Genomic DNA, 18,126 nt, shown 5'->3' with positions numbered 1-18,126 from the left:
CCAACAAAGTTATAAAACTTCTACCTCGCAAAGCTATTGTTCATTTGGTAAACATAATCAACTCCATACTTCACTACAAGTATTTCCCTTCCTACTGGAAATTGGCATACGTTGTTCCAATTCATAAACCTGGAAAGGATCCCACTCTGCCACAGAATTACAGACCAATCAGTCTCATTTCTAATCTCGGAAAAATTGCTGAAAAGGTAATTCTTACTAGGCTTCAAGATTCTGTACTCCTGTTAAACATCCTGCCTGAGGAGCAGTTTGGTTTCAGACAGTTGCATAGTACCACACAACAAATACACAGATTGGTGGAACATATCATCACAGGTTTTAACTGGCACCAATGCACTGGGGCTGTCTTCCTAGACTTAGCCAGTGCATTTGACAAGGTTTGGCATTATGGTTTACTATACAAGCTTATATCATCCGGTATCCCAATCGGAATCATTCAACTCTTAAAGACGTACCTCTGCGATAGGCGCATGCAAGTGAGACTAAGTGGAGTGGTGTCCTCACAGAAACACATCTTGGCTGGAGTTCCACAAGGGTCCTTACTAGCACCAATCCTATTCTCCTTATACCTGCATGATATACCACACAACCCATTATCTTCAATTAAAGCTCTTTATGCTGATGACACAGCGATATTGGCCAGATCATTAAAGCCTCACCTAGCCATCAAGAAACTGCAAGAAAACCTACTGCAAATAGAGCAATATTTTGCCAAATGGCGTCTCCAGGTGAATCCTCAGAAGAGCGTAGCCGTCTTATTCTCGAGAAGATCAGTGCTTCCCAAAGAAGATATTCTCCTCTTTAACACAAAAATTCAGTGGAAAACAGAGATCAAGTACCTTGGTGTAGTAATGGACAGTAAACTGACTTTCAACTCCCATATCAAGACTCTCTGTGCAAACACATCCAAAACCATAGCCCAGCTCTATCCGCTAATAAACAGAAACAGCAAACTGAGCACCAGAATCAAACTTCTCATATACAAACTGATGGTTCGTCCAATACTCACTTATGCCTCACTGGCCTGGAGCCATACTTCAAACTCAAATATCATTAAATTACAACGCATTCAGAACAAGTGTCTTAGAATGATCCTGGGCGCTCCATGGTTCATCCGAACTGTCCAACTGCACCGCGACACGGAGGTCCCCTATATTTACACCTTCATGCGGACTATAGCAACCAAATTCTTTTCAAAGGCAAGTGTGCATCCTAACAGACTGATCCAACTGGCCGCTGACTATGATGCAACGGACTATTCTAAGCACAAAAGACCTAAAGCCATCCTAAACCCACTCACTGAGGATTAATCTCCTAGCCCAATCAGGGCGAGCTATATAGCTCATAAACTCTTTCCACTCACAGTCTCTGTTAAGATAGCCGGGAATATGAAAAGCTTTTGCTTCACCCGTTAAGCCAGTAATGTTACTAGTTACTAGTAATAGATGAATTTCATTGCCCACTGAGACCATCCTACATATTAGAAATTGCTCGATTCAGTTGAGTCTCTAGAGCCGTTACAGATTATTTAATTGTCATATTATATATAAACATATTATATACAGCAGCACTGTACGTATTGATATACCTGTCTACTCACTTAAATGAGGAAGAACAAGTAAAATGGACTTTCGCACTTCGAGCAATGGCACATGACGATATTTATAAATCCACACTGACACAAATTACTTAGCAAGAATTGTAACTAATCCCAGCATAATATAAAATGTAAAATGATCCTTATTAAATTTAGCGATGGAATAGAGAAGCCAATTCTGAATGCAAAAATAATATAATTTTAATACTTAAATAAAAAAATTCTTAGCACAATATAAAGCTCAACTTATGGGCAATTTTAATGTTTCAACACTACAATAAAATCACAAAGTCAATTTAAAACTAAGTTTCGGAACATTATATTATAACGAAATTACGTTATATTATAACGTAATTTCGATACTAAATTTATAATAATTAAGAAACTCGGATGAGAAGTTATATAGGGCACTTACGGAGGTAAAAGAAAGAACGAAAGCTTTGTTGTGAAAATTTAGGAAGATCGGATCACCTGTAACCACCGGTGGCAACAGACAGCGGAACCACGATACACCTCTACGAATATATATTCATGTGACCATGGAAACCGGCTAGGTGACGCAGCATTACGAAAAGCTGATGTTGAAATTCAGGAAGCTATTACCAATCCTAACACGCATAAGCAGAATGTCATATCCTCTTGAAAGACGAGTTTAAGATTATAAATCGTCACTTTCGTAATATTCAACATGAAACTTTTCTTCCCATTACCTTCAATTCTAGATGTGATTACTGCAAAAGTTTCACGACACTAGACCCAACTAAATGATTTTACCTAAATATAAATATATATATATATATATAAAGACAGCATATAGTCTGAAAAGTCCTTGCAACAGAGCACATCAGTTATCTGCAATATTTAAATTGTTGAAATAACCCAACATATTCGCTCAGCAGAGAAAGTAGTACAGAAACACTACTGAAGAAAATAGGCCAAATCTAATAGCCACGTGGAGGACAAGAAGTTTGGACACACAAGATTCTTTCTAATGGCATTTGGATACACTCAGCATCCAGATGATAATAATGCTCGAAGTACTGAGGTAAGTTAATTTCCAATTAAAATTCTGCATATTTACTCTTTAGCCCAGAGGATATCTGCCGGTGCCTTCGAAATTATTATAACGTTAAGAAAGAATACGTCAAATTTACTTATGGGTATGAATCATATTAAAACTGTATTTTTTCATCGCTTCATATATTTTCAATTATATTTTCCTAAATTGAAGTCTGAATGATAAAATCACAAACAAAGCATGGCATTAAATTTCCTGTTCCTGATAATTTAAAAACTTTCGAAAGTGGAATGGATCGAAAGCTATAATCATTTTCAGTTTGTGTCAAGGCAGCTAAATTGCAGAGTTGGTATCAAATACGTCACTTGAGCAAAATATAAATCAGCGTTGTTAAGCCCATGACAAATGCTCCCAATAGCCTATTAACAGTGCCTGCTGGCGGTTGCTAAGTTTGAAAATATTCTTAACGGTAATTTGTCAGGTTAATTAATTAGGAAGCTCGTTATAATCACGATGAATCAAAATACCGTTTCAATGCTCTTATAAATAAACATCGGTGGAGGAAATTCATATATTAATTTAATTAAGGGATATTATATCCCATATTGTTTCTTAGCCGAATAAGAAACTCAAAGAGTTTCTTTTCTTATTCGGCTAAGGAAAAAATCTAATCACACACCCTTACCAATCACACTCTTAAACATCTTCCTTAACTTAAATAAGTTCATGTCACCGAATTGAAGCCTTTGGCTCTTCATATAATTAGTCATATATTAATATTCTTTTTTTTTAACTGATAACCTTAATTTACATATCACTTAATACAGCTGCCTCAAATCAACATTTCACACATTCATTCACTGAACATACTTCAAAACACAATTAATTTCTATTCTAGATGTTTTAAACTGGGTAAAATTAAAAGAAATAAAAAAAATTATAATTAAAAGTAACGAAACTAATATTTTGGTATTACAGTTTTCAACTCACTTTCCACCAGTCATGAATAGAAATGGCTCCGGCTCCTAATGCCGTGCCCATCTTTAATAGGTGGCTGCAGTAGATTCAATTAGAAGAAATATATGAAAATTAGAGTCAAGTCTGGCTACTATTCCTAAAACTATAGCTGGAGTTATACTTGCATATCAAAAGTAATGTTTCAGGCGCCCTCTAGCATTGAACCGTCATACATATTAACATATAATCAATCTGCTTATAACATAAAATATAATTTAAACTTCTGTAATTCTTGATCATTTTCTAGATTCTGATTACCAATAGAAGAATTCACAATACTTGGATTTTTGAAATTATTCAAGTTGTTGTTTAATATTGGTGTGTGTGTGTGTGTGTGTGTATACACACACATGCATACATAAAAAAAAAAAAAAACTGCAGATAAGTGGTGTAAATAAAACTGATGTTTCAAATAATTGCAGATCAGTCTGTATATCTGTGGTAATGGCAAAGGTACTGTAGAGATTAGTAATTATTATTATTATATGGGTTATCTGAATGGATTAAGAAAACACTATGGGAGACCCACACTACCCTCTATACCAGGGTTTTTCAAGCTTTTCCTACAATGGAACACTTCACAAATCCTGAAATTTTAACAGAACACCTTGGTTAGAGTCGAGTATCATTGGTCTTGTATTCAATGTAAAGCTAAGCACACACTATCACTGCAGCATGCTGTATCGCATTGCAAAAATGTGATGCACATTACAGACATGCTGGGCCACATTGCATTGATCTTGCATGTTTCCTAGAATAGATACCTCCATACTTCACTCGTGCTCGGAGCTGTCGACAACTGCAGGCGTTAAAGCCAGCATGCGCTGATCTTAACAGCACAATCCACAGCAAAGTGAGGAGCACCTTATTTTCAAACATGTTTGAACTTGTCGCATCATTTAAAACCATTCCAGGCACATATTAATTTTGATAATTTTTCACGGAACACCTATTCACTCGCTGGTGTTCCATAGAACATAGTTTGGGAAACGCTGCTCTATACACACAATACTTCATCATATCTCTGAAACTCATTCACTATCAGGGCACTCATTACTAGTTTTGGCAATCCATTCAATTCGTTCACCAATCTCCAAGGAAAAAATCTAATCACACACCCTGACCAATCACACTCTTAAACATCTTCCAGGTGGTTACCCATTTTCTATGCATCATATATTGAAAAATTTATTTGATGTTAATCTTATAGAACCTCTTTAGTTTTTAATCATGTCCCCTCTTTTCTGTCTATCAACTAACCTTTGCAAGCCACACACACACACCTTCAACCTATCCTCACAGGTGCATTCCACAGACCTGTCATCATCTTGGTCACTCGTCTCTGCCACCTCCTGATCGCCCAAGAAATCCAGATGATCAAATCTGTGCACAGTAGTCACAATGTGATCAAATCATAGCCTTACAAAGAGAATAATAACCTCCACATCTTTACTTAGGAATGGAATAAGGATCAGATTGAAAGATATTCTGTGGTCAGTGGGTTTGTAAAAAAGGTAGGTCGTCAACAGCAATCATACTTTTCATTTTATCACAAAGTGATAAACATAACTGATACAAAAAATGTATTTTTACGTGAATTCCACCCAAGAAAAGCTAAAGGTTTACAATCTATAGTATATTTAGTACACTGGCTAGGCTAAGGGTTAGATAATCCAGAAACTATGCTCTAAAAACTATTATTGTTATTATTATGTGACACACATCCAGGGAGTCCAAAGACTCAATGAGGGAGGGCATCTACTCTACAACTCTCTGTCTCCACCACTATTACCATCATCATCATCTACGCCAACGCCATCTACCATCCACCACCATCACTAGTATTTTCACAGACAATCACAAACATCCATGCCCACGGCAGGATTCAAACCCACAGCTTTCTGACTGGAGAGCGGATATGCTAACCACTCGGCCAACCAGGCCAGCAGGTTGGCAGTGGGTGTGAATGACACATTACAGGTCAGAAGATATATTACAAGTGTTACATAGTATATTGCTACTATGAAAAACAGCACACTGACAAATAGGAATAAAGAAGTGTTGTACCATTTTACAACATTAGTCAGGCCACACACACACAAACACACAATAGATTATAGTTCGTCCACCAATTAGAGATCCTTCGATACTTCTGCGCATCTCAGAAAAAGGAGAATCCATTCCGATAATAGGGTAATCAGTCCATATTGTGAGATGAGTTGTTTAGTATTACTGGTCGGAGAATTACTTCTCTTTTATGATTATTGTAGTTAACTATGTTGCTTGTATAACAGTTGGAAAATTTTACCTATAAAGCACGTGATTTCACGTGTTGGCAACCAATTCGGACGTCCTTCATTTCTTTCTCCCCTTCAGCATGAATCGACTATTCTTGGAAAGACACAAAGCAGGGACCTACAAACGGTGGGCGAACTATACTGTGTGCAAATTTGGTCATAGTGGTTTCCATTGTGATGTGGAAACTCTGGATACGGTTCAGAAGCAAGTGACCATGGCCTGATTAGAACTTTGGAATATTGGTAATGGGAACAGGTTTGAGGATATATAAACTGCAGAGTTTAGCAGTATGTGAATTTGTAGAGGCATGAGAGGCAAGTTGTGAGAGATTGTAGTTATTTGGGATTCTAGCTGAAGCAACTAAGGCTACGATGCTAGGGAATTATGTCTGTTGACTGTGTGTGTTTTTCTGGCTGGTTTACCTGTTTTGGAGGATTAAAAAAAAAAAAAAAAAGAACTCAAATGTGATAAAGGGTGGGGGGGATTAAATCACCATATGATATGATTTATTGCACAGAATCATAATAAATCATCTGGTACTCTATTCTGAGGATACTCTGCATTCATAATGTAACTAGACAGTGAAGTTAACAGTTTCTCCAGAGCCACAACAACTAGACTCACTATCAATAAGAATCGGCTTTTCATTTTCCCTTAACTGTTGGAATCTAATGATGTAAATTTGCTCACATTCTTCCACTTGAAATACTGTCTATCCAAGCCTTTTTACATTAGCATAACTAAGTAAGATCCTTCTAAATGGCAGTTAAAACAAGAGCTTCTTCAGATAAAAGAAATCATGAAATGAAATGGAAGGAATAGCTACAGTGATTAACTTCTTGACTGGAAAGTATGTTAAGTACAGTGATGTGAGCATGTGTTGAATGAAATATCAGATAATACAACATAATCTGTGCCCAAGGATTCAGTACCAATGGTATTAGCAATGAGAAAATGAGTTTTCTGAGATATTTAGAAGTGGCAACTAATAACGAAAATGAAAAACTTCTTACTGATTATCTAAACAGAAAGGCAGGAAATGAATCCTGAACAGCAGGAAATGTTTTGTGAAATTTAGAAAAAAAGGGCAGAGCTAATAATTATGGTAAATAAGTTTTCTGCACTGGAATAATGCACATATTAAATAGCTTTCTTTTAAACATAAATGTAAATCTCAGATAATCCTTATTCATCCAAAATGTTGTTTTTTCCTTATTCATCCAAAATGTTGTTAATTATCATTATTTCCTTAAAGCTAAAACATCGGTTGAGGTAAATATAGTCATCCACAATTTCAAAAGAATTATCTGCAAATTTTATTTTAGTTTAATCTAAATTTGTCATAAATGTTGTTTATGTTAATCTTTAAACCTTTTCTTATTTTCTCTGTCAGGGTCATTTAAGATACCATGAGCTTTTTCCATATGTTTTGCTAACATAATGCTGTCATCTGCAAAACATAAATAATTTAGATTTTTTCCATTGACTTTAATTCCACCAACAGAGCACATTCTTTGATTATGATACTGTTATGAAATTTGATTTCATAACAGTATCATTGTGAATTTTCCATGAAAACAGTTGAAGTTGAATTAGTCAATTACAACAGTTTCTCTCTAAATTTAAATGCACTTCATCCAAGGATCTAATTCACTCTAGAGCAGTGTTTCTCAAAGTGTGGTATGCATACCCCCAGTGGCATGTGAAATGTCTGCAGGGGGTACATGGCAATTTTCGGCTATCCATCATTAACGCATGGAATCATTATTAAGAAAAAAAATTAATTTAAACATATATTTCTTAATAAATTATATATATATATATATATTGAGGAAAATATACTTGTGTGTGTGTGTGTGTGTGTGTGTATTAAATTATATTATGTATGAATTCTCCTACTCAAATTGCGAGTTACTATGCCCCGACATGAACATCGGGGCAATAGTAACTCGCTCCCTGCAGTAAATAACATGCCCTTCACAACAGCTACTATACTGCAGACACATGAAAAACAGTTAGTTTTATTTTGTTCCCCTGATTAAGGGAAGAGATATTTGCAGACTGTGTAATATATTTCTTAATAAATAGTGCAATTAGAGTCAACTGGGATAAAAACGGCACTAACTAATGAATCACATGTCCCGTTCCACAGAAACTGCTGTCTAGACTTAAGCCAAACCATATGCCACTGCAACATGTGGTTTTGTTTGACACCACCCTGTCGTGAACGTGTTAAAACTAAGAAATATATAGTGAATGTGTTTCAGATATTATGGAATTCGGTTGAAGAGAATTAGCATTTCAACTGAATAGTTGAAATGAGAGCCAACTCAATTATCAATTTGCTTTTGTCTTTGGGTAGCATGATCTTTTGTTAATACTGAACCAATGTACATCTTCATAGCTCCTCTATCTCTACTGGCCTACAATTGCTGTCTGTTTCGTGTAATATTTCACTTCTCATTAGTCATTTGTGAAGGAGTGTTCATACATATCTCAAGTCTTGTAAATTACTGGTAATCTTTGCTTGAAATAATGGGAAAGATGATGACACTATTTGGGTAGATAACTTTGATGGTGCACCAAAGGAAACCGCTCTTGAGCCAGAAGTAGTGATAGCGAATTAGAGCTTCTTGGTAAGTCATACCCATTTTTCAGTTTTTTTCTGAAAACTTTAGTTTCCGAAAATCCCTGCACATATCTTGCACCATGATGTTTTTGCTTTAATTTGGTGAAAACGATACACATGCAGGTTATATTCGAGTAAATACGGTAATTTTTTTAGCTTTCAAATGCATAAGTATGGATCATTGGTTAAAGACTGGATTTATAAAACGCACAAAAGAGAGCAATATAGCAGATACAAGTAGTTGTAAGCAACAAGAAAATGTTGATATTGTATCCCTCTCATTGATGATAAATTATTTAAATTAAGTAAAAATTTATTATTATTATTATTATTATTACGGGTATCTCCATGGAGTCAGTAGACTCATCGCGGGAGACCCAAGCTAGCAAAACAATATCTGTCATATCTCTTCTTGAATTCATTTACAGATGAAGAGCTCACAACAAAGTCAGGCAATGAATTCCACTCATTCACCACCCTCCAGGCAAAAAACCTTGTTCTGACACCTTTGTTAACCACACTCTTCTTTAATTTCCAGAGATGACCTCTTGTTCTTCCATCCCTATCACACAGCTGAAACATTTCCCCTGCATCAATCCTATAAAAACCTTTTAGTAATTTGAATGTTTCTATCATATCCCCTCTTCTTCGCCTATCAACCAATCTCTGCAATCCACAAGCTCTCAATCTATCAATGTAGGGAGCATTTTTTATATCACTCACCAACTTGGTCACTCTTCTCTGAACCCTCTCCACAGCCTCCTCATCTCCAAGGAATCCAGGTGACCAGACCTGAGCACAGTAATCCAAATGTGGAAGTATCAATGCTTTATAAAGGGGAATGATAACCTCTTTATCTCTGGATGTCAGTGTGTTCCTCAACAACCAAGTAATCCTATGTGCAATCTTGGACACCTTAGCAATGTGTCCTCTGAACTTCATCTCCTTATCTACCAATACCCCTAAGTCCCTAGCCTCATCAATCTCTTGGAGTACCTTTCCATCTATGTAGTACACAGCTGGTAATCTTTTAATCCCAAAATGCAAGACTTTACACTTTTCCACATTGAACTGACATCCATTTTCTTTTGCCCATTTTACCAGCTTATTTAAATCCTCCTGCAAACTTTCAACATCAGCTTGATTTTTTATTGCACTACACAACTTTGCATCATCAGCAAACAACTGAATATCTCCCTTTAAGCCGTTTCCTATATCATTTATATACAAATTAAACAACATTGGCCCAAGCACAGAGCCCTGAGGCACACCACTGGTCACCTGCCTCATTCTGGACTCGGCTCCTCCATACACCACCTTATGGTATCTCTCCCTGAGCCATTCTCCTATCCATATCACCAATTTAATATCCATTCCCATCTGCTCCAATTTGCGTAACAGTGTTCTATGGGGTATCCTGTCAAAAGCCTTAGCAAAATCCAGAAGTACCACTGTGTAGCCAGTTCCTTTGTCCAACTCTGATGTTATTCTATTATGGATAGTTAATAGATTGCTAAGGCAGGATCTACCTTTAACAAAACCATGTTGGCCTCTATAGAGTATCATATCCTGATCCACCCATTCTTGAATTTTGTCTTTAACCAACTTTTCCAATACTTTTACCACTACTCCTGAGATGGTGATTGGTCTGTAATTCAATACTGCAGTTTTAGAGCCACCCTTATGCAAAGGAACCACTTTGCCTAACTTCCACTCCCTAGGGACCATACCAGAGTTCAAACTTAAATTAAATATCCAGGTAAGAGGGGTTGACAATTCATTTGCACATTCACGCAACACCCGAGCTGATATTCCATCTAAGCCTACCGCAGTGTTTGCATTTAAGTTTTGCAATATATTTAATACCTCTGATTCTTTAGCTTCAATTCTCACATTAGGTATTGCTATAGGTATAGAGATATCCTCACTTGGGTGATAGACTTTTGAGAAGTGATCACTCAGTAACTCGACTATTACATCTGATTTTGTCACCTCAATACCATCAGCACCCACTAGGTTATCCTTCCGAAGTCATTCTTCCTCTTACTTGCCACATAGCGGAAGAACTCTTTGGGATTACCCTTGATCTCTTTGGCTAAGGTCTTCTCATAATCTGATTTAGCTTTTCTTACTATGCTGGTAACCTTCCTAGCTTGAGCCTTGTACTGCTCATGGGTGTCCTGATCGCCCTTCTCCTTGTAAATTCTCCATAACATTTTCTTTTTTTGTAGTTCAAGCTTGATACTACTGCTCATCCATCTAATGCCTGCCTTGTTTGACCTTCTGACCATGGGGACACAATCTGATATTGCTTTTCTCAGATACCCGCTGATTTTATCCCAAGCACTGCTAACATCTTTCCCTTGCAATATGTTCTGCCATGGGATGGCTGCAAGCTCACTCCGAAGCTTGTTATAATTGCCTAACCTGTAGTTTCGTACATACCCCTTCTTAATAGAAAAATCCACAGATTTTGCAACCTCCCAAGTCAATACCACATGATTGCTTTCACCAACTGGAGGTAACGAGGTCACCTTACTTATGCATATAACCTCTGAACCAATAACCAGGTCCAACACTCTCACACCACGTGTCCCTTCAGTTACGTGCTGTTTCAAGTAATTATCTCGTAGCAGATGTATGAACTCCATTTCCTTTTTGCTACGTGATATTTCCTCCTTCCAATTGATATCACCATAATTAAAATCCCCCATAATAATCACTAAGCCTTCACTCATTGCACTAAGTTGCTGATGCATGAATTCAATATCTCCCCCTGTACTCCCTGGCCTATAGCAGCATCCAACTGTATATTTGGTTGCGTTGGTCACTATTTCGCACCAGACTGCCTCAAATGAACTCTCATTCACGTGTCTATCATCAAGTATCTTTTTATTATACTATACATTATAGTATAGTATAATATACTATACATTATACTATACTTTTACTATACATTATAGTATCTTTATAAATTTTGTTCTATTAAAAATAAATCATATTTTTTGTTTACATGTACATCTTAATTCAAATAAAATAGACATTTACAATGAAATATACTTTTTATTTATTTATTATTATTATTATTTTGATAAGGGGGTACTTGGTAATAATGAAAATTAAAGAAGGGGTACACAGATATCTGAAGTTTGAGAAACACTACTCTAGAGGAAGAAGTGAATAAGAAGTTAGCCTTTTTACATCTTTTAATTCTTCGCCAACTAGATGGTAACCTACATTTCTCAGTTTTTATGAAGAAGACTCATACAGGCCATTATCCATGCTGAGTCTCATCACAGTCAAATGGCTGTAACTATTAAAACACTGATTCCTCAGGCCCACTCCTTATATTCTTCAGATGAGCTATTACAGAAAGAATTGCAACATATTATTTCCACTCTTTTATCTAATGATTATAAGAATTCTTTCATCAAAAGAGCTTTGAACAGTTTTGATATCTCTATCTCTTCAAATACAGAAGAAATAATTCGTATTCCTATTCCTCATGTGCAATGCATTAGTGAATGTAGAGCAAAAGTTTTAAAATCACTAAATATTTTTGTTACCCTTCACCCCATCCACCTTTCTCACTTCTCCAAAGGAAAAGCTTCTACATCTCAATTATCCAGGTGTCTACCAGATTCCTTGCACTTGTGGGTTATCTTATTTTGGATAAAGAGGAAGACCTGCTTTTATTTAGCTAGAAGAAGACAAGTCTTATATTAAATACTTGAACCTAAAGTCTGGACTTGCACCTTTTTTTTTCTAATTGTGTATATATATATATATATATATATATTATTCTATTGAATTATTTATTTATTTTTTAATTTAATTTAATTTATTTTTATTTTATTTATTTTTAATCAGTTAGGAAATTTAATGACCTTTTTTAGTTATCTTACATTATCTACTTAGATGGTGCCTTTTGGAATTACCAGTTATTGTTCTATTAACTTTGTACTGAAGATGCCTTTGATACTCAGGCTAAAATTATATTTTACATGAGTTAATTCCGGTATTACAATTTACTTAAATATATGCCTACTCATGATATTTCCTTACTGCACATCATAGTGCTGCTATGATAAGAAGTACTCTAACATGTAAGGATAAAGAAGTGGTTGTGCCACTGTATAAGGCATCAGACCACACTTGGACTATTGTGCTCAGATCTGGTACTGGCTTTCAATGTGATGTGAAGACATTAGAGAGGGTCCAGAGATGAGTAACTAAGACAATATCAGGAGTTTGGAATGCTGGCTATGGAGAGAGGTTGAAGAAATGTGGATTGCAGAGTTTGGTGGATAGGAGGAAGACAGGTGATACGATATGATAGAGACATTTAAGTTAGTGAGAGGATTTTATCAGATTAATCCAGAAAGGATTATAAAAAAAAGTAGAAGATGAGAGGGGAAGAAAAAGAGGTCATTCCTGGAAGTTATTTAAAAGTGTGGTGAAGAGGGTGTGAGGAGTAGACTTTTTACATAGAGAATTGTCAGTGAATGAAACGCATTACCAAAATGTGTTGTTAATGCAAAGAGTGTTAAGGATTTTAAGATTCTATATGATAAATATGTTGTCAGTTGAATGAACCTCCCAAGATGAGTAGGTCGACTCCATGGAGGGTATAATAATAATAAAATTATGAAAACTTTATTCACTATTTATGATGAATAACTAATGAAACCAATTAATGTTATGTGGTGGTTTAAAATTTGTGTGTGCATACACACAAATTTTAAACTACTGTCATTTTTACAATTAAATAAGAGGTCAGATACGAATGTACATCAAACAGTATTAAAACCAATATAACAATTTTAGAAATGTTTACTTGCTGGTATTATTCCGTGATGGGTCTCTATCTCCATGGATGTTCATGATAATGAAAGAACAAGATGGGATGAATACTAATTTGACTACTCTACTAATTTCATGAAAATTCTTGTGTTTAACATCACCATCATCAGAAGAAATATGTGAATAAACTAAATAAATACTTAGTTTTTATTTCACCAAGAAAACAGGTGAACATATGTAATGAAAATATTTGAACAGGAATAGTAACCGAAAGAGTGCATTTGCTTCATGCTACAATCCAGTAAACGTTGTTTACTGGATTGTAGCATGAAGCAGGCCATGAATCAGCAATTAGCAAACGCATGCTTTACTGTTCAAATATTTTCATTAAGATTATGAAATGATTGTCAGACATACAAAAATATTTTTAAAAAATTTGGAGAAAACAGCAAAGCTAATAATAATGGCAAATACCTGTATGATTTCTGGTCAGGACATGGACTGGTTATTATTAACACAAAGTTCCAACATAAAAATGTGCACAAATTCACATGGAGAGAGGAGGCAAGGAATAAGAAAAGTCTCATTGACTATGTTATTGTTGATAGTGATGTTTTCTCCCTGGTGCAGGACACCAGAGTGTACACAGGATTTGAAATTGGAAGTGATCACTATTTAGTCTTGAATAGGATAGAATTGAATTTCATATCGAAAAGAAGAACATATAAGACAGTTTTAAAGTGAATAAAAGTTGAGCAGCTCTCAGATGTGAACTGTAGACTAAAATACACAAAAATTATTTAAGAAAAAATGAAAGAGTTTGAGAACAGGAACCAAACCTTGGAGATTCAATGGTAAGCACCAAAGAAAACACTGGTTGATTCAGCCAGAGAGGCATGTAGTTAGGTTGTCTGCAAGGATAGAAAAATAAGAACTCCATGGTGGACACAGGAAGTTAAAGAGGCAGTGAAGGAAAAGAAGAAAGCATATCAAAAGTTCCTGGCAAATACGTCAGCTTCTGCTCTTATAATACAGAGAGAAATGTAAGAAAGCTAAACACTGTGTAAAACTAGCTAAACAAAAGTCATGGGAAGACTTTGGTAAGAATATAGAAAATAAATATCAAGAAAGTGGCAAGATATTCTGTAGGTTGTTGAAGAAGCTCAGAAATGGAGGAAAGAGTGCTGTAAAAGGAATTAGAGATGATAAAGGTGACATGAAAACGAGAGAAAAAGATATCCTTGAAGTATGGAGTAATTACTTCGAAAAATTGCTAAATGAAACAAGCAGTGATAGCACAGTGGTAAAAACCACTGACCAGGCATGCAGTCAGGAATACATATCCATACTTGAAGTACAAAAAGCCATCAAAGGCCTGAAATGTGGAAAGGCAGCTTGACTAGATGATATTCGACCAGAAATGCTCAAGTATGGAGGTATAAAATCTTACAGGCGCTGCACTGCATAGTTCAGAAGGTATGGACAGAGGTACGAAATCCGGATGATTGGAGTAGAGCTCTCAGAATACCCATATACAAAAAGGGAAATAAAACTAAATGTGAGAATTACAGAGGTATTTCTCTACTGAGTGTTCCTGGTATGATTTATGCAAGTATACTTGGGAAATGGTTGAGAAGGATTGTGGAAGAAACGCTTGGTGAAGAACATGCTTGATTCAGGCCAAATAAAGGCTGTCAGGATCAGATTTTCACTTTACGACAAATAGTTGAGAAATCATGGGAATATTATAATAATAATAATAATATAACAAAGATCTGTATTTAAGTTTTGTAGATCTGGAAAAGACATATGACGAGGTTCTAAGAGAGAAGCTATTCAAAATGCTACAGTTATATGGTGTCAATGGGACATTATATCAAGCAATACTTAGGCTTTATTTGACTTGTAAGTCAGCAGTTAGAATTAAAAGGCAGTACAGGAAGATGGTTTAATGTTAAATCTGGTGGCAGACAAGAATGTACATTATCCCCTCTCTTATTCCTTATCTATATGGATCACATTATGAAGGAAAGTGGTATTAAACCTGATATTAAAATTGGAAATTTTAATCTCAGCTCTTTGCTTTATATGGACAATATTATATTTCTAAATAAATCCACTACAAGTCTGCAAGATTTCCTGACTAAATTGAATAACTGTTGTAATAGATATGTTATAACAAGACAAAGAGATTGAAAATATCAACTGCATTGTGAATGGAGAATCTATAGAACAAGTAAAACATTTCAGCTACTTAAGCATGATTTTTAGTGAAGACTGTAAATTAAATATGGAAATAGACAACAGAATCAACAAAGCTGGTATGGTAGGAAGTCAACTGAATAAATTTATATGGAATAAGAGAGAAATTATTCAAAACACTTGACCAAAGACTAGAGACTGCAGATATGAGAGTCCTGAGAAAGATTAGGGGCATGAACAGATGGCATCAATGGCAGTATCATGTTAAAAATGAGTATATTAGGAAAGAACTTGACATTGTCAGCATCCAGGAATGCGTTAGCAGAGTTAATCTCAGATGAAATGGTCACTTAAACAGAATTGGCGAGGAAAGATTAGCAAAACAAGTTCCCAGGTTGGTAGAAAAAAAAAAAAAAACCCAGAGGAAGACCAAGATATAGGTGGATTGATATTATAGAAAGTGCCTTAGAGGATAGAATTATAAGATCTGATATGCTGGAGTCTTGATAGGTAACAGGAGGAAAATTGTAGATAGGAAGTTAGTAATGATGTAAATTTTTCATGTAGTCCTATCATATCCTGTACACCCCCTTTGTTGGTACATGTCAGGAATTTGATGATGATGATGGATGTCTTCACGAAGTCAGAAGACTCATCACAGAAAACGCTACATTGACACACTAAATATTATTTACAACCTGTCATACTTCTAATTCATAGACAAAGCACTCACAACCACCTTAGGCAACACATTCACCACCCTCCAAGCAAAACATCTAGTCCTAACACCTTGTTTACTACACTTGCACATTTTCCAGGGATGACCCCTCATTCTCTTCCTTCCTGTACTGTACAGAAAAAAAGTCAGTATCAATTCTCTAAAATCCTATTTAATAACTTATGTTTCTATCACATCTCCCCTCTTACACCTATCAGCTAGTTTTTTGAGCCCATATACCTTCATTCTATCCCCTCAGGAAACATTCCACAGACCTGCAACATTCTTTGTCGCTCATCTCTGGATCCTCTCCACCATATCTTTGTCGCTAAGAAATTCAGATGACCAGATCTGTGTGTGTGCGTGCGCAGTAGTCTAGATGCAGCTTTATTACACTCATAAAGTGGAACAAGAACTTCCTATACCTGCTTCTCAGTGTGTTCTTCAATAATCATATAATTTGATGTGCTGTTTTGGCCGCCTTTGCAATATGACCTCTAAATTTCAGTACTCTGTCCACAATCTCCCCAAGTCCCTTGCCCTGTCATCTTCTGGAAGTTGACATACATTACATCTTTTTTAGTTTATTCGTGTATTTCTCTCGATAATGTGAAACAAGAATTTTCACGTAACTAGCAGAGTAATCAATAAATTAGTATTATATCCCATCTGGTTCTTTCATGTGGAGTAATACTGGCAAATAAACATTTCTAGCATGTCCTCTAGCCAGAGAAGCCTATGCAACAAATATTACAATGCTATAAAAACCTAAAACTATTTCCCCATTGAATAGAATTCCATTTTCAATTTTCTCACTGAATAATGATTTCCATAGATCTATTATATATGTTGCTGTTACAAACTGTCTCTCATTATATTGTTACATATGATATACTAGGATAATCTCCTTGTCGTAAGAAACTCCTTTTAGATAAAGCTTGAGTGAGAATGAAATGGAGGAGAAAGAGCTGAAAGCTAAGTTAACTTAATGTAAATTGGAGGATATGACTACATGCTCAATTACTGCATGTTTTAAAATGTTAAAAGAAGTTAATGATGTCCTTGATATGTTTGTTTAACAAAAGCCTTGCAGCAGGGAAAGTTCCAAAATAATAGAGGTATAAAATTGTTCCACAATGGGAGATGCTAAGGCTAAATTATAAGCCAGTCTGTGTATCTGAAGTGATGGTAAAGTGTTAGATCAACTAGAATCCAGGAGTGAATGGATAACAGAAAAATTATCAAAATTTATTCATGTGATTGAAAGACTGTCACCCTGATGTTAGAGTTTTATGTGTGTGTGTGTATGTGCTAAGGCTTAAATAATGCTAGGACAAACTCATGTTTTTCCAATTGATTCCATAAAAGGCTAGCTTGCAGGAACTAAGACAGGAGAGAGAGAGAGAGAGAGAGAGCTGGTCCTTAGTGGAGCAGATAAGGATAGCTATTTCACTCCATTCACCTTTAACAGGTTATAGTTCTGTTGTATGCAAACTTGAAAAGGCTGTATTTGGAGTAAATAAACTTCATTAATTGATTTTTGGCAAGATAAAGAGATTTTTGAAGGGTTAGAAAAGAATGAATTGCATCAGGTCTTTGGTATGGATGTGAGGGCAGATTGAGAGAATGCCACCTGCAGAGTCTGGTGGCTAGGAAGGGGGGAGGGATATTATCAATATATGAAGTTGTTGAGAAGTCTGTACCAGATTAATGCAAAAGAGATTTTTCATAGAGCAGTGGGAGTCAGGACCCGAACGTAAGGGAGAGCACTCCTGGAAGTTACCTCTACCTCTCAAATACAGAAGAAATAACTCATATGTCTATCC

At 35.7% G+C, this 18,126-nt stretch overlaps 2 protein-coding genes across 4 annotated transcripts in view; one reads left to right on the top strand and one right to left on the bottom strand.

The window, feature by feature from the left end:
- Nucleotides 1-18,126, bottom strand: part of LOC150106660 (calpain-15-like) — a 406,958-nt gene that overhangs the window by 386,025 nt on the left and 2,807 nt on the right. The window lies entirely within an intron of this gene.
- Nucleotides 2,286-18,126, top strand: part of LOC150106659 (uncharacterized) — a 165,363-nt gene continuing 149,522 nt past the window's right edge. The window contains exon 1 of one of the 3 annotated variants that reach the window (XM_090393255.1): nucleotides 2,286-2,660. In XM_090393255.1, the coding sequence (XP_090249381.1) occupies nucleotides 2,635-2,660 (26 nt within the window). In that variant the 5' untranslated portion in view covers nucleotides 2,286-2,634. The remainder of the gene's footprint in view (nucleotides 2,661-18,126) is intronic. The other 2 variants (XM_090393253.1, XM_090393258.1) reach the window with 2 other exon arrangements.

This window comes from Typopeltis vanoorti, chromosome 5 (assembly GCF_054136105.1).
Source record: "Typopeltis vanoorti isolate ZY-2024b chromosome 5, IOZ_Tvanoo_1.0, whole genome shotgun sequence".
NCBI classification, from domain to species: domain Eukaryota; kingdom Metazoa; phylum Arthropoda; class Arachnida; order Uropygi; family Thelyphonidae; genus Typopeltis; species Typopeltis vanoorti.
Note: the sequence above shows the minus strand (reverse complement) of the source record. Positions and strands in the feature narration are given on the sequence as shown.